The sequence below is a fragment of the Triturus cristatus genome, chromosome 8 (assembly GCF_964204655.1).
Source record: "Triturus cristatus chromosome 8, aTriCri1.1, whole genome shotgun sequence".
Classification (NCBI taxonomy): domain Eukaryota; kingdom Metazoa; phylum Chordata; class Amphibia; order Caudata; family Salamandridae; genus Triturus; species Triturus cristatus.
The window spans coordinates 457,234,688-457,253,200 of NC_140591.1; the positions used below are offsets into that span (position 1 = coordinate 457,234,688).

At 45.6% G+C, this 18,513-nt stretch overlaps 1 protein-coding gene across 2 annotated transcripts in view; it reads right to left on the minus strand.

Annotated features, from left to right (window-relative positions):
• The window catches only part of RCBTB2 (RCC1 and BTB domain containing protein 2), a 331,364-nt gene that overhangs the window by 115,074 nt on the left and 197,777 nt on the right, over positions 1-18,513 (minus strand). For both annotated transcript variants that reach the window (XM_085621887.1, XM_085621886.1), the window contains one exon: positions 426-568. In XM_085621887.1, the coding sequence (XP_085478013.1) occupies positions 426-568 (143 nt within the window). The remainder of the gene's footprint in view (positions 1-425; positions 569-18,513) is intronic.

Consider the following 18,513-nt stretch of genomic DNA (forward strand, 5'->3'; position numbering starts at 1 on the left):
TTCAAGAACGAGAACAAGTTGAGGATCCTACCAGAGTAACCCAAGTACTTCACCCGGAAAGCTGTAAGAACCTCAGGCTCAATGGTCTGAAACCCTGCTAAGTGATTGAACAGAGATAGCAGAGGGGTGCATATTTGATCTAGATATCCAGTTAGTTGTCCATAATGTGCATAGTAGTTGTATCGTATGGCTCGTCAAACAGAATTTGACTTGAAAATGTCAGGGGGCCTCCTCCTTAGCATAGGTCAGTTTTTTCATGCGGAAACAGGTTTCAGGTGCAGGCCAATTAAGGACAGAGGTTGACAAAATATTTTAATGCACTAAGTCCCACTACTTCAAGTGCGTTATGTACTGTTTTTCGAAAAGGCAAAAACATATTTAGCTACACAAAGAAACACACACAAAGTTATTTCTTTCGAGAGTACCTTTCTTTGTTCACACTGACTGATACAGGGTAGGATTGGTTACTTTTATTGCCGGTGCCTAACTGACCATAGGAATTTGCACCCCATGCATACAGTCCGCCTTCATCTGTCAGTACTAACGTATGTGCAAATCCACAGGCTATCTGCAAGAAATAAAATTACCAACCAATTAGTATAGTGAAGCTTGTCCCAAAGTTGACACAGCAAATTAGCACAGACATGTCTCAATATGTACACTTTTCTGTAGACATCTAACCAGATCACAGGTAAGAACAAGTGACGACACATATGTAAATCTATTACTAAAAAGATAAGCCAAATCCCAGATTTCTGGGAAATAAGAGGGAACAAAATCAACTTTGCAGGTTTTTAAGTAAAATGATACCTGTGTTTTCATAAGGTGCCATATCAGCATTGGAAATTACGGTCTGCAGAAAAACACTACTTAAACACTTAGAGCACAAAAAGTTCTAAAGTTAGGACTGAAATCTAAGCATCCTTAGTTTGAATGCTGTCAAATCACATTGCAATTCCATACACTACCCACAAAACACCTAATAATGAACACCATCTCACTTTGTTTCTATGCTTCTACCGTATGTAGTTCATGGTGGTGGCCGTGTAAAGACATTTTCTTGCCAGAGCTCTTCTCCTCCCATGCTCAAACTGTTCATGCACTGGTGGGCAGCATGTTCCCTAGTCCCAAAGGTAGCAGAACTGGAGTAGCATTTTATCTCACAAGTTCTAATAGAGAGGCTCAGTTATCCCTTGATGGCATCCTTTCTATGATTATCAGATCCGAACTCCTGTATCTAAGATGAATGCAAGCTAAATGTGAAGAACGGAAAGAATGGATGTTAGATCCAGACCTTGGATTAAGGACATGGATGTCCTGATCTACCCAATTTGCAGATGTTTCCAACAGACAAGCTGGAGCAGTAGTGTGTTGTGCCATAGCGCATCATTAGGGATGGATTTGGTATGCCACTTCCTTTGTCTTTCCAGTGGTACTTAAGTAGCATACATGTCGGACCACTACAAAGTCTTAATTCTACTCCTGTTCCTGATGCATAGATTGTCTTTCTTGACTTGTAGTTTGATATTGACCAATAATGTCAAGTTTCCCCACTATTTCCCAATCAGCAGAGGGCAGAGACATGCACAAAACAAGGGTAGGGATAGCTCATATTGGGGAACATAGGATACACAACTGGGAGATAAAAAAAATCATTTTCCTCATTGATATACATTATGGTATTCTGACATGACACTGCCATGGAATACTTTGACAAAAAAACAAGTTACTTACCTGTACACTGTGGTTATCCAGTATTGATAACGGTCATAGATTCACATGCCTGTATCTTCCCTATTGTCATGGTGAGAGTCTTGCAGTAGTTAGAAAAGCAGTACTATGAAATTAGAAAGCAGCAGCCCAATTCCACTGAATTCTTTATTCTGGAGGAACCGGAAACATGCATTCCAGATTGCTTGCACCTGACGCGAATAAAGAATTCAGAGTAATTGGGCTGCTGCGAGTGCGTTCTTAAGAATAGAGCTACAATGGAAACATTAATCACGGCTGCTCTGGCTGTGGAGAACTGCACCATCATACTGAATCAAACATGGGGCCACGAGTTGGAACCAGCTTTAACCCTCGAGGGCACAACAGCCTTCTGATTTTAACCGGAGATTTGCTTTACTGAGGCCCACTGGAGGGTTTGAAGAATTTCGAAAATCAAGCAGCCACGCAGAAACCCACCGAAGGGAAAACTTGTTTGTTTAACACTACAAACTCCATCATGCACTGCAATAAGGTACTCACCTGAAACCCACTGGAGGGTATGAATTTTCAGTATTTGTTTAAATTGGAGTTTGTAGCATTTCTGCGCAAGTGCTGTTTTACCTATGAATAAGGGGCTGGGGGCCCAGAAACGCATCAGGTGCAAGCAATCCGGAATACATGGTTGCGGTTCCTCCAGAATAAAGAATTCAGTGGAATTGGGCTGCTCGGAGTGCGTTCTTGAAAACAGAGCTACAATGGAGACATATATATATATATATACACACATATACATAATCATCCCCAAGCAAATCACTACAAACCTATAAATATACATATCTAACTATCTAAACATGCATAATATACTCAACAGACACATCCCCTGTGTCTAATATCCAAAATAGAACAGTGGAAATAGATATGAAAAGACTGTATCTTTCATGAACAGATGCCTCAGGACCGCTTGACCCACAGCAGCATCTTTCCTCCATGCCGAATCCAGGCAGCAGTGCTTGGTGAACGTATACATGTTCCACCATGTTGCCGCTCTACAGATGTCTGGAAGCGATACTCCAGCAAAAAGGGCTGTAGAGGCTGCCATCTTCCTTGAGGTGTGCGCAGCAACATTTGCAGACAGAAGTCTTCCAGCTTTGTTATGGCAGAAAACAATCGCAGAAGAAATCCAACGTGCAATACTACTTCTTGAAAGGGCTTGGCCTTTCCTTGGAGATGTAAAAGATACAAAGAGCTGATTCGATTTCCTGAAAGTCCCTGTTCTATGGATGTAGAATTTAAGGCATCGCTTCACATCCAAAGAATGCAATGCCCGTTCAGCAGGGGTGGAAGGATTTCCGAAGTAGGTTGTGAGGACTACCGGTTCTTTTACATTAAATGAAGTTGGAACCTTCGGTAGAAAGTGAGGGTTTGTTCTCAACATTACTTTATCTCGTTTGAACTGGAGAAAAGGTTCAGCAACAGTGAAAGCCTGAATCTCACGGATTCTTCTAGCCGATGTGAGGGCCAATAAGAACGCCATCTTCCTTGAGACGTATTTTAAATCAGCTTTGTGGATCGGCTCAAAGGGCGGTTTCATCAATTGAGCGAGGACTGTGTTTAACTCCCATGGAACTGCAGGGTGCTTTAAGGGTGGAAAAACTCTGAAAAGGCCCTTCATGAACTGTTTAACTATTCTGAATTAAGCAGAAAGGTAGTAGTGTTCCCAAGCTGGGAATGGACCGCACATCAAACAAGTGTCACAACAGTCAAGTAAAGGCATATATTATAAAACATAACTCTAGGTATCAAGGGGTGCTTGATAAGCCAAAAGCACTTACTACCTTAAAGTGCCATAAGCAAAGTGAGACCACAAAATGACGGAAAATTATCTAGAAAAATTGGCTTGGACAGCACTCCCATATATAAAAAGCTATGTCATTCACACTACAGCGTTATCAGGCGCGGCATCCTTTCTCACGGCATTAGCTTGGAGACTTGACTATGTCACCTTGTGCTTTGCCTGCCCTACATTACGTGAACACCCGTTGAGCTCTATTTTGGCTTCAGGGGTTTTTTGAGCAAGCTATGTGCATCTAAACGGACTTGTCTTGCTCCTCAGCTTTTACAAATTACGATTTGGTTACATTACAAGCCTAACGGACTTATTATTGGCACGATTTGCCCAAACGGAAGACTCACTTATTGGATACTTTTTTATGGATCTTTACATCATTAGCAACACTTATAGGATACTAGTTTATTTTGCATATACTCCGCTCCTGCACATTGCCTTGAAAAAGTCGTTGTACTTACCTTGTACAGACGAAACACGTGTTGGCTGTTTCCCTTTTTTCAACATGCATTGAAGAACATTAAAATCAACAAATATACTCAGAATTTTGTTGGATCGTCATTTCATCATCCTTGAACTTTTCGGATATCCTGCAAGTTGCACAAGAACTTTGGATACAATAGCTATCATACTGCTACTGGTCTGTGACATATATGTAGTGTGAATGACCTAGCTTTTTATATATGGGAGTGCTGTCCAAGCCAATGTTGAACTATTCTGGTCGACCAGATCAAGAGTTCCCCTGGTTTCCTGCGAAACCTGGAAATTGCAGTCAGGTGTACTTTGATTGATGAATGAGCCAATTTTGATTCTGCCAAAAGAAGGAGGTAAGGCAATACTTGCTCCGGGGTCGAGAGTAAAGGATGTATACCTTTTTCAAAACACCAGTGGCAGAATCTCTTCCGTTTTGCAGCATATGACTTATTAGTGGAAGAAGCTCTGGCACGCTGTAGGATGGACTTGCAATGCGGAGGAATGTCTAGATCTGTAAATTCATAGTCGTGAGGTTCCAGGCTGATAAACACAGAGATTTTATCGGAGGTTGAACTATCTGACCGTTGTCCATTGACAGCAAGTTTGGCAGTGGTTGAAAGAGAACGTGCGGAGAGATTGAGTACAGAAGTTCTGGGTACCAAAACTGTCTCGGCCATGCCAGAGCTATGAGAATGAGAGGGCATGGTTCCTTCTTCATTTTGCTCAGCACTTTTGGGATGAGAGGAAATGGCGGGAAAGCATAGGCGAACATTCCCGTCCTCTGCAAATGCAGAGATCCAGTTTCGGAGTACCCCACAGTTTGAAAATTAGCTGCTTCCAGTCTAATTCCCATTTGTGACATTGGGAATAGTTTCTGTTTAAATAATCCATCCACTCATTGTCCACAACTGGAACATGCTCTATCTGCAACGTTATCTGGTGTTGAATAAGCCATCTCCAGATTTCCTGTGCTTGGTCTGATATAGTGCAAGACCTGATGCCCGCTTGTTTGGCCAGGTAGAACATCGTTGTGGTGTTGTCTGTTCTTACCAGAACAGAAGCACCTTGGATTATTGGAAGGAATGCCTGCAGTCCCAGAAAAACTGCCCTCAGTTCCAAGAGATTGATGTGCATTTGCGTTTCCTGAACAGACGATTTTCCATGGATTTGCAATTCTTGGCGATGCGCCCCCCAACCTTCCATCGAGGCATCCGAAGTCATAACGTAACTGAGCACTGTTGTCTGAAGCGAGAGTCCTGGAGAGATATTGCGTTCTTTCTCACTCCATGATAGCGCCTGTTTTATAGTCTGAGAGATGTGGATGATATCTTCGAAGGAGCCACACACCTGAATCCACTGCATGTCTAGCTGCTCTTGGAGAGGTCTTGTGTAAACAACAATTTGGTATCAACGGGATGCATGATGACAGCATCCCCAGCAAAGATTTGTACACTACCACAGAAGTGGACTCTTTGGCGCGCAGAAGGGCTACCAAGTGCATTATCTTGTGCTTTGGTTCTGGAGTGGGAAAAGCCTTCATCGACCTGGTGTCAAGCACCGCTCCGAGAAATGTAAGTTTCTGGTTTGGGATCGGACATGACTTCTCTACATGGAGTTGCAGCCCTATAGACTTGAACAGCCATTGACAAGCCCATGTAAATCTTCTTGCGAGGGAGAATGTGGACCCTTTTACCAGTCAATCGTCCAGGCAGGGATAAACCTGGTGGCCCTGCCTTCTCAGAAATGCCGCTAACGGAGCCATACATTTAGTGAAAACTCTGGGAGCTGAGCAAAGGCCGAAGTGTAGAACTTTGAACTGATAGTGACACCCTGCCACCTCAAACATCAGGAATTGACGGTGCTTCGCATGAACAGGGGTGTGGAAGTATGCGTCTAAGAGATCAAGAGACACTTAGAAATCTCCTTTGTTCACCAATAAGAGAACCTCTTGTAGGGACAACATTCTGAAAGATTGTTTCTTGATGTATTTGTTCAGCTGTCTGAGGTACATGACCTGTGTGCATTTCCCACATTTTTTCCTTATAAGGAAGAAGAAGACTTTTCCTTGTTGACTGAAAGGAATTTTCTCTATTGCTCCTTTTAACTGCAAGGTCGAGATTTCTTGCTTTAACAAAAGAAGATGTTGATTGACGCGTCCTCCTTTAGGGTAGATTTCGAGGTGGCTTGTGAACAAATTCTAGTGCGTGGTCCCGATAGATGATGCCCAGTAACCATTTGCCCTTTGTAATGGCTTCCCATATTGGCACAGACAGGGAGAAAGATGATGACGCTACTGAGGTTAAAGTCGAGAAGAGGTGGCTGGTGGACGTAAAACGTCAATGTCTTCTAGAAGAATCGTATGATTTACCTCTTGCCGAAGGCTTGCGTCTAGCTGATTGCTGATTGTACAATGCATTGAAAGCATGAAAATGTTGCTGCTGCTGTCCTCCATACTGCGGTCTATTTGTGTTATTCAAATACGGATGAAATCTGTATGATTGCTAGGAAGATCTTTGTTGAATCCGTACTCTTCCTCCACAAAAGGACTGAAAACGTCTTTGCTGCAGCATACCTAAGGAACTTAGGATCCTTCTTGATACCCTGTTACTCCTCGTCAACATGTTTTCCAAACAGGTTTTCCCCATCGAAGGGCATATCTAAGATCTTTGATTGAACTTCAGGGCGGAAAGACGTCGCCCTCAGCCAGCCCTGCCTACGGAGAACAGCGGCTCCTGCAATTTGTCTGAAAGCAATCGAAGACAGATCAATTGCTGAATCAATGTATTCAGAAGAAGCTCTAGCACCTTCCTGCAGGAGGTATTTCGCTTCCGACCACAATTGACGGTTGTACCGCCCCAAGATCGCTGAGGCATTGGAGGCCTTGATGGAAGTAGCAGCCATAGTAGCAAAGCGTCTGCCAATGCTGTCTAGGCGTTTACCCTCTCTATCTGCAGGCACCGAACAAGGAGACTGCGGATTCCTGGAGCCCCTCTGCGCGGCTTGCATTATAACTGAATCAGGTCGAGGATGCCTACTCAAACATGCAGGAGCAGAATCGGGTGCTTTGTATTTCTTTTCCATCCTCAGCAAAACAGCCGAACGGAGGCTGTATTTTTATAAGCTTCAAACCTTCATTCCATATAAAATCCACAATCAGTATGGATCGTACCAATTTTTTAGCCGGATCCTTAAAGTCATAGAGGAAGCATTCGGTTTGTACTACAGGCAAGAGCAAATCAAATCTTCTAGAAGCCCTTTCCAGTAACTCATGGAAGCCTCCATTATCTCCCGGAGGCAATTTCACGGGGGGCCCGAAGGAGACGGTGAAGATGGAGCAATGTAATCATCCCATTCTCTGCCAACCAAGTTTGGATCCTGAATGAGTTCACCCTCTTTAGGCTGATCGACTGCTTCACTCTCAACGTAGTTGTCTTGCATTGTAATGCACCGAGGTGCTGGTCTCTCTTCTTGATAAGTGGGCGGTGGAGTAACCACTGGCGGTGGAGAATGAACCTGAATACTCGGTCCTCCGGGCATCAGCGGTACTGGAGCATGAGAGTCTGGACATTTTTTGTAACAATCATGGAGCATGAGTCTAAGGTCGGTGACCAGGGAGCTTGGCACCAGCATGGAATCTCTCCGTACCTCCTGTTGCTCCTCGTAAGCTTCATATGGATAGAGCTCCTGGAAAGAGTTGTATTGTTGCGCACATGGACGACCCGTGAAGGAGTAATCACTTTCCATATAATCCGACATGTCCTGCATATGTGTCTCCTCTTCCGCATCCGTGTCCTGGCAATTAAACCGGAGCTGTGAGAGGGAGGCAGAGGTGATATCTTGGTTAAAGATGTCAGACCTGGAGACTTTTGGATCAATTTGAGACTTTTATTGTCCTGTTTTTGTTCCGTTGATGACGCAGTCAATGAAGGGAGACGTCTGAAAGTGATTGTTGTCCATATCGGCAGTCTAGAAGGGCATTTAAACACAGTCATCGATGGAGTGCCCGTCGTCTATGCCGTCGACGATGCCATCGATGAAGTGATCATATTCGCCGATGAGGCAGTCACAACCGCCGTCTTCGACACGGTCGTAGCTACAGACGTCGATGGAGATTTGGCTGTCGTTCTAGACGACGGGTCCGTCAATGGAGCTTTTCTCGTCGACGAAGCCTGTTTTAGAGGTGTGACAGGCAGAGAAGCAGCAGAAGACTTTTTTAGACCAGAGTCTCTTTGTTTCAGGGCTAGTTGTTTGGCAGAGGAGGATTTATCTGCCTTTATTTTCTTAGGATCAGCCTTTCATTTGTACGTTTCCTCTCAGCTGAGGATGGCCCAGGACTTTCATCAACGTCAGATCCAGAATACGATCTAGATTTATTCTTTTGGAACCATAATAACAAACTAGCTCCCTGTCGTTCAGAGTTTTGGCCGAAAACGTTCTGCAGTATTTACAGTCCTTGGCTGTATGTTTGGGATAAAGGCACTAGAGACAGTCCTTGTGGGGGTCCTCAGAGAAAAGTCTTGCCTTCCCACAAGATCTGCAGGGTCTAAAAAGCCTCTTCTTAAATCCCTCTGACATTTTAGAAGCAAAGAAGGTAAAAAACCAGTACCTAGAGGTGAATTCTAGCAGGGTTATAAGTTCACTCACTGAAAACTAAGCAGAGCTCAGGGAGACTCACACACGACGATCTGAGGTATGGTGGCTCTGCTGGGGATATGAGGTCTAAGGCTCGTCTCTGATTGGTCAAAGTTTAGACCTACATAAAGATGCTGACGAATGTTGAAGTGTTTCTTTCCTTTTGATGGTTTCTAATGTATTTTTATAGCACTGCTTTTCTAACTACCGTGAGACTCCCACTGTGACGACGGGGAAGATACAAGCATGTGAATCTATGAAAAATTCAATACTGGAGAATAATAAAAACGCATACCATATACTAGTATGAACGAGTATGAACACAACGTTCATTACAACAAAAGACTTACAAAAGATGACTGGGGCAGCCACTACCGCACTTATCGCTTAAGTGTGTTAGATTATTTCCATACAGTAAAGAAAATTTGTGTGCATGAGTATGAGGGACCAGCCACTAATCTACCCTCTATTAGGCAATCATCTTGCTTCCAAAATTATTTAAATATTACTCAGCACTCCAAGTTCAGTCATCAGTACCAAATACTCCATACATAATATAAATACATTGTCCCTGTTTCAATGTAATAAAACAAAGATCCTGGATTTGATTTCTATTCGATTCTTTATTAAACCTCTTCTCATAAAATTATATTGATTGTAGCCATAGCCAATGGGTTTTGTCTTCCTTGGGACTTCTTCAGGACTACAAAAACAGCGACGGAGTGGTGCGACTCTCCTGAGGTTGAACTGGGCTTACTAAACACCACGCTCCCAGCGGATTAATCAGAGGGGAAGACACTGAAGACAGTGCCCTTCTAGTGGCATCTACGCACCGAGATACCCCACACTATTGTCCTGAGTCGGCAGACGGGTGCGGGCTGAGCTCACCCGATCGCCGCCCCCTATACCGAGTCGCTGTGCCTCTCCGTTAGCTGGGAACAAACGGACACCGGGATGTGCGGTGTACTGATACTGTTGGGGTCTGCTGGAGTAATTGTGCAGCGTGCAGTCTGGGCGAGGCTTAGTGGTGGCTGCGGTCTGGCGAAGTGGAGCTAGCTTGCCACTACTGAAAGGCATAATGCTGCTGGCAGCTACATGTTGGAATTAATCACTACTGGCAATAATTTAAAATCAGCAGACCTTCGGGGGCGGGGGGCTGCACCTTCTCCTGAGGCTCCTGGCCAGGAGTTGCCACTGGCGCTGCACATGACAGAGATTTCCCATTACACACGACGCAGGACCCACCCTCCTTGCCCGGGGGCTGCATGATACCACAATACAATGGGAAAGCCAGACAAAACTCAATCGAAATTACAATTTGACCAGTGCAAGTCAGCTAGAATCCGAGAGGATGGTGCTGACACCGAACCCGGGGAACAGGGCGCCACAGGAAATGACCCCGGAGCAGACTTGTGCCATATACTAGAAGCTATGCAACAGAGCCTCTCCACGATAGATAGGAAAATAGACTCTATCTCATCGCATGGACCGCATGTCGGAGCGGGTGGACAAACACGCGGAGAGACTTGACATGGTGTAGAGGAGAGTCTCTGAAATCGAAGAACAGAATGTTGAGGCCTCGGGCTCCCAAAAGAAAATGGGAAAACTGGTGGAGGGCCTACAGACTAAAGCTGAGGACCTGGAGGTGCGCCCAAGGTGCAACAATCTGCACATTGTGGGTCTGCCGGAATCCACCGTGACGGGTAATATGGAATTATATGTGAAGAATGTTTTGATCACACACCTCGGTCGTGAGGCCTTTTCCTCAATCTTCGTGGTCAAACAGGCTCATCGCTCACTGGCACCTAGGCCCCTCCCCGAAGCCCCCTGAGCCCTATACTAGCCCGCATATTGAATTACCGAGACAGGGATGCCACATTGCGCAGGGCACAAGAACTTCGAACACTTAACCATGAGGGCTCCGTACTGCCTCTGTACCCAGACTTCACCCCTCAGGTTCAGGAGGCTCACAGGCGGTTTGTCCCTGTTAAACGCAGGCTTAGAGAGCTTAACACTAAGTATGCCAAGCTCTACCCGGTCACTTGAAGGTTAATTTAAATGGTAGGTCACTTGAAGGTTAATTTAAATGGTAAAAAGCGCAAGTGTACACGGATCCCGGCAGTGCTCAACAGGCGCTTAAGGGATGCAACAAAACGCATGTCAACAAACAGGGACTAGTCGGAGCACCCGAGGACAACAACCCTACAAGCCCTCTTGATCACGATGACTGATGCATTCAATGTTGCGAGTACTGCATTCCAATAGCAACGACAAAGTTGATAGGGTAATCATTTGCTAACTATGTTGTGTCCTATCACGCTAGTCTGCATGGAGAGCAGAATCTAAACTCTAAGAGGTTGTCAATTATTATTGTTGTTGGTTTACTGCTGGCTTTTCATTGACAGGGGGACAAACAGGGGATGGAAGTAGTCCTTTACATAACATGATGCTGGTGTCTAGCAGTCTAGTAGCCCGAATATTATGCTAGGCCTTTTTGCCGAATAGTTAGAAACCATGGATATATACAATACTTAATACAGGGGTTGTGGTGATGTTCGAGTTCACACTGTTGGTAGGGCACTCACCGCCCTCAAGTGTATTACACACTGTTATTTGGAGGGGGTTAGAGATTCAGAGTAGGGGGTTTATGTAGCTATGTCAAATGTTGGGGGACCCGACGTGGGAGGGGGATCAAAGAACTTACATTGAATTGCAGCAGCAACATGGACGTTATTGTATGCTTTTGTCTAGGCAGTCACACGATCATTACAAAAGGCATTTTTATGTTTAAAATATGAGTGGGGGACATGACAAAGCAACCCTACAGGAGGACCGCATAATAAACGTACTAACCTGGAACATTAGGGGGCTTAACGATCAGAGAAAGATCCGTAAGGTGGTGCTCTATCTGCTCAGACATCACACAGATGTGGCAGTGCTGCAGGAAACCCATTTAGCACCTAACATGAGGGTTTTACGCCGAGGAGAATGAGAAGCACCTGCTTAGCAGCTGGCTTTACCACACACGCACGTGGAGTCCTGATATAGGTTTGACAGGGGGCTAGTATTAAGATATGAGCATTGGAACAGGACACAGATGGGAGGTATATTATAGTGCATTGCCGCAAAGGAAACCTAGATGTGCGCATAGTGGGAGTGTATGGCCCGAAATATGATAACCCACAATTTTGTCAATCCCTGCACAGTAAGTTCAACACATATCCGATGATGCTTACCTTATGGGGAGGTGATTTTAATTGCGTGCAATATCCAGCGCTGAATCGCTCAAAAGGCCCTCTGCGCTCTCCCTCGGCGGCGGCCAAGGCTATTGCAGCAATTGCAAAATCTGAAAATCTAGTAGATGTATGGTGCCACCGGGCACCAGCGGGTAAGGAGTACACACACTACTCGTCGGTACATGATATACACACACACGCATAGACTACTGGCTAGCTTTCTGTGGTTTAATGCCCTTTATAACAAATTGCGAACACCTGCCTCGTACTTACTCTGATCACTCTCCAATTAAACTACAGCTGAAAATAGAGGACCTGCAACCGAGGGTCAGAACATGGCGTTTCCCCAGTACTCCCTGCTGGACGAGGTGTTCAAGGCAGAAGTCTCAAAGGAGATAGATCTGTTTTTTCTACTAACCTTGGTAGTGTCCCCAATATGGCCACTATATGGAAAACTTTCAAAGTTTATATCAGAGGAGTGGTCATATCAAAACATGCAGGAGTACTTCGGTCCATCAGAGGGAGATTACAAAGACTTGAGACAGATTTGGCAGACCTAGAGTGTCGGGCTGTTTCAGACCCCACCCCTGATGTGCTTGCGCAGATCAGATCTAAGATAGACTAATACAACGAGGAGACCCAAGCTGAAGTGGTTCATCTGGGGAAGTACGCCACTGCAAGAGCGTATGGGCAAAGGGAGAGGCAAAATGCTACATTGGCAGGTTTGACCAGCCAGGTCGGTGGTTCCAATGAGGTGCTGGAGCTGCGTGAGGATAAAGGCACGATACTAAACGGAGCGGCACATATTGCAGACAGATTCCACACCTATTATACCGAGCTTTATGCTTCTGTCCCTTCCGAGTCAGATGAATCGGATGAAGAATATCTATCTTATATTGCCATGAAGTGGCTGTCGAACTCTCAATAGAGAGCATTTTATGGCACCATTGTGCCCCACGAAGATCGCTGCAGCTTTGAAAACCATGTCTGATCACAAGGCCCCGGGGTCAGATGGGCTGACTGTAGCATTTTATAAAGCCTATCATGATCAGCTGCTCAACCATCTGGTAAATCTATATGAGGAAATGGTGGAAGATGGTATAATGCCCCCCAAAATGAGAGAGGCCACTTTGATTACCCTATTAAAGAAAGATAAATCCCCACAGCAATGCTCCTCCTAAAGGCCACTATCATTGCTGAACACGGACACCAAATTATTTGCCAAAATTCTGGCACACCGGCTCGCCCCCTTACTCCCAATGGTGGTGGGCCCAGAGCAATCTGGCTTTGTGCCCACCCGCTCATTAACAAGTAACCTGCAGACCCTCTTCAGCACAATTGCTGGTATCGAACTGGAGATGCGCGCCGCAGCAATTTTTCTCGACACCGAGAAGGCGCTCGATTCATTTGAGTGGCGCTTCTTGAGGGCAGTGTTGAAATGGGTGGGGGGGGTGAGATATTCATTAAGCTAGTGGATGTCCTGTACGAGGAGCACATGGCGCGCGTACGCGTGAATAGGCTGCTCTCCGAACTAATATCCATCACTAGGGGTACAAGACAGGTGTACCCTCTGACCCCCCTGCTGTATGCACTGATGGCGGAGCCCCTTGTGTGTGCACTGTGCGGATATCACGGACACCGTGGAATACATTTACCACAGTATAATTTGATTATTACTGCGTACGCAGATGACACACTTTTATATGTCAAAGAGCCGGCACGGAATTTGTCACCAATCTTGCAAGAGGTGGAACGATTTGGTCAACACTCAGGCATACGCATCAATTAGAGTAAGTCCATTGCGTTTCCCCTGACTCCCAACACCCTCCCAGTCAAGAGCACTTATCCTATTGAGTGGACATCAGAACCAACTAGATACCTGGGGGTGCAGATACACACTGACCCTGAAGTGGTGATACACGAAAATTATACAGAAGCTTTCGGAGTCCGTTGACAAACTGATTCGGCTGCTGTTGTCCTTGCTGGGGCGCATCTCGCTCATGAATATTATAGTACTCCCACAGTTTCTGTTCTTATTTGTCAATATTCCTATCTTATTGCTGAAATCCTTTTTTCATACACTACGCTCTATGATTCGACTCACATGGACTGGGAAACAATCGCGGGTGCAATGGCATACATTGACCAGACCCTACTAAAAAGGTGGGCTGAGTGCTCCAGATTTTGAGCTGTACTATTGTTCTGCGCAACAGATGTATGCATTTCACTGGCTACATGGCGCCCAGGACAGCCCACAATTGTACATTGAAAGGGAAGCGCTGGACTCCTTTACCCTGTCACAGTATCTTCATGGGACACCCAGTAAGCGTTATCATATCATATATCCTGTTGGGAGCACGAGGGGCTTGCTCTTGAGGGCCACTAACAGGCAGGGAGTGACTTTACTTTATTCCCCTAAATTGCAACTAGAACTGTGTGGATGGTTGCCAATGTAGCAGGAGAGGGAATTTATCTCAGCGATGCATTCACTGGGCATTGCCACCGCCAGCGACTGCTATCAGGAGGGAGTGGTTAAACAATGGGACATGCTGCAAACAGGCTCACTAGCTGTCCCCATGATAGCAAAATTAAATTTTTTCCACGCCAGACATGCACTGCGTGCAACACTAGGGGAGAAAATGCTGGAATCTGTGGAATACATTCCCTTAACGTATTTATTGCAAGCTCAATCCCCGCAACACATGATCTCAATACGGTACACCTCCCTAACGCAGGCATCGGTCCCGTAAATATGAAAGCGTTGCAAGAATGGCGAGCAGAATTAGAGTTAGAAATCACAGACGAACAGCGGTCATATTGCTGCACAGGTACGATGTCTATATCACACAATGGTAGACATCGTTTGATACACTTTAAATTTCTGCAGAGAGTGTACTGCACTCCGACTCGCAGGTACAAGTGCAGACTTTGAGATGATGATAGATGCGCAAGTTGTGGGGCAGTGTCCGCAAACTTCACACATCTCACGTGGGATTGTCCTGGAATTCAAAGGTTTTGGGAGGCAGTACATGCTGCGTTACAAGACATTGTAGGGGTCAGGCTTAGGTTGACACCTTTGAAGGCTTTGTTAGGCAATGTTAAGGAGTTTCCCAAAAGCATGCGCAAGCTACTCGCTCTAGGCTTCCTGATAGCAAAGCGAAGGTTTGCTTTACGTTGGATGCGGGGGCCCACACCTACAATAACAAAATGGTGCGCCTATTTCTCCTATTGCAACACACAGAAAATTGTAATGCTCTCATGCCCCCCCCGTTGTAAACCAAGAGACATTTGGGATCCTTTTAAGGCATATCTTGCTCGTCCTGCCACTACGGAAGAAACTGACATAGACCAGGACAGAGCGGGGATCGGCTGATATAACAAGGGTGCAAGATGACTGTGACATAACACCGATAGGTATCGCCAAATAATGTATTAGGGTGAGGCAAGGTTGCTGCCGCGCAGGCATAATGTAATCACTCGTTGTTGAAATGCATTGTATAAAAACCAATGTAAGGGTAATGTCTCCTCAGCCCACAATGCTGGATGATCGTAATTAAGCTGCTAATAGCATGTTCCTACTTGCCTCTTCAAACTGCTGCTGCACTTTATGTAATGATTAATGGGATTAATAATTGTATATGAAATGAAAAATAAAGATTTTATTTTTAAAAAGATACCAAGGAACATGTGGATAGCAGTCACTGCAATCTGTTGGTTGAACTGGACCTGCAGTTGGCAGGCAGGTCCAAGGCGACAGCCTCAAAGCATAAACTCTCTCTACTTGCCACACTAACCTTGGGTTCTTGAGGAACACCTGGGCAGGAGTCTGGGTTGATATGCACAGCTGGTGCTCACTATACCAGCTTGAATATCTGCCAGAAGGCTGAAGACTGCAGAGGTGAAGTTCTGGTAGAATGGAGCTATCAAGAAAAGCACCAAATTATCTAAGACAAAGCAGAGAAGCTGCCAGATGGAGTAAGCCACTTGTGGGATGTGTAGCTGGTACTAAAAGCTGTGGAAGGTCAAAGTACTCTGTGCAACACTGAGTTTGGAAATCTAGGAGTGTGCAGATCAGGACAAGGCCATCTCACATGGATAATGTCACTAGAGTCCTAGAGGTGACTGTACTGACCCAGCACTAATCGCAGAAAAAGATAAAACAGGAAAAAGATATAAGAAGCCTCAGAAACACCCAGGACTAAGACACCATGTGGCAGTCATACTGTAATATGAAGACTGAATATAAAGTAAGATGGCAGAGATGTATGAACCCAGAAGAAGCAGGACACACAGCCACATCAGAGATAAACCCGAGCATAAAGAAGACATTGACTTCTTTCTCCAAGAAATAGAAATGAACAAAGTAGCAATAAGATAAACAAACACTGGCACTGTTCTGTTGCCGAGCACAAGAATCTCTGCCTTTGCATGTTAATATAATGAAAATCTTTCAAAAACTTGGTGAATGCAGCAGGGTTAAATAAACTATTTGATATTTAAGTATCAAAGCCAAAAGGAAGAACGCCACAAGCAAAGATGGATATCAATGTTCATAAGTGGAAAATAGCATAACTGTCTTTAAAGGTCACAAAGTAAAAGGAATATAGTCAAAGGACAATGGTGGCACAGCAATGCTACAATTCACACCAAAATGACTAAAAAGCAAAGCAAGTCACTGAGCTACCAATGCTGTGAACACCCATGGAATCAGGACGGGACATAAATGGATTACTACATGCATAGCTACCAATGTGCCAAAGAATTTCACCTGAGCATAATAGTCAAGGGAATTTAAATCACTCATCTGACATAACAGATAAATATTGGGCCCACTCTCTTGGACACATTCAGAGTTGAGCAAAGAGATTAGACTTCATAGGTTGCAAGGGATGCAAATGATATTCAGTGGAAAGGGTCCCCAATCAGCTACTGTAGCGATGTGAGGGAGATAATTGAGAATCAAAGGGCAACAGAGGAATGGGAAATACAAAAAATGACTGGACAGAGAGTAAAACCTAGAATTGTGCTTCCAGCGAAATTGAAGGTTATCTATAGGCAACACAAAGTACATATTTTGGGACGTGATTAGGACAAGACACTTGCTGGTTGTCTATCTGAATAAACGTTAGGTGACATGCCGTGGGCTTTAAGAGCACTTAGCCCAAAGAAGAGGATGGAGTGGCTCAGTTATGTGGACAGTAGGAGTGGCCAAAGATCAAATTAAAAGTGAGATGAATGGGGGCTTAGCCAAGTAGGAGACCAAGCAAGACCTGTTGCCCCTGAGCTCAGCGTGATAAGCCTCGTAAACCCACCCACATGGTTTCACTACAGGGGTAGAGTGGCATAGTTGGATAGCGGAGAACCCCAGGTTTGCCCCAGAGAGCCGTGGGGTCGTGATGCCCATGAAACCCCGAGCACCGAGCTGCGGACAGCTTTGAAGCTGGCTGCTGCGCAACCATGATGACCGGCGAGCCAGTAAACCAGTGTGAAAGAACCGGTGCTTGCATCAGACATGTGCGGTCCCCTCCCCTGGGTGAGTCCAGCACCTGGCTGCACTGGGAGAAGTGGGGGGCCCCTACATTGGACGGCCAAAAGAATATCCAACAAGTAGGCTCAAGCCCTACAGGAGAGGCCCTGACTTTGAGGTACTGCGAATGCACTGCCCCTAGCCAGGGACGCTCCGAATGCAAACCCAGTGCCCAACGGTGACCGGGTGGAGGCATCATGCCCCCCCCTTCACGAACCTAACCCACTGCCAGAGCCACGAGGTAATGCAGACCCCGATGAGCAGAGCAGCCTGGGTGGCCCGCTGGGAAGCGCTCCCTACAAATTAAGTAATCCTCGAGGTAGATTCGTGGTCGGGGAGCGTGGGGGGTTACCTTTCCAATAAAGACAAGCCACGAGAGGCGGGTGCTGCATCACTCGCCCACCAGCTCAGCTTGGAGCAGTCTGCAGTGAGGAGAAGAGGGCCAGGGCGCTCAAGGCCCCATAGAGCGGACACTCCCAGGGACAGAGACATTAGCCGTAGACAGCTCCATAGCGACTCCATGGTGGACTAGGGAGGTGGGATCTGAATACAGCTCAAGAACACATCTGAGGGGTGAGTGCCTCCAGCAGTAAAGTGATGTCTGGCTCTGACTCAAGAGGAGGAGGAGTGGACATTCCTCCATGGACGAAGATATAGCCCCAGTCCTACCAAAACAAGACTCCCCCCATTGAGACCTCCCTCAAAGTGGCTAAGTAGGACCCCAGATCACTTCCCATGGCGCCCCCGAAAGCGAAGACTTCTAAAGCCTCTTCCATAAAGGGTCTGCTCAAGAAATCAAATTCACCCCAACCTTCAGGAGGGGGCCCTCAAACTTCAACATCTAAGACAAATAAGAGTCCGGATCTCCAAGAGTCAGCAACAAAAGAGGAAATCCAAACACTATTAATGGAGTTCTGAAAAGACATCACTTCTCTTAGACAGGACTTCACTAGAGCCAACTCAACCAATTTCAACACCATATAGAGTCGCTTTTGGACCATGTGGAGACCACCTTGACAAAACAAACCCAAGACAACAATTACCCCACATCATGGATAGAAGTGCTAGAACGCCAACATCGTTCGCTG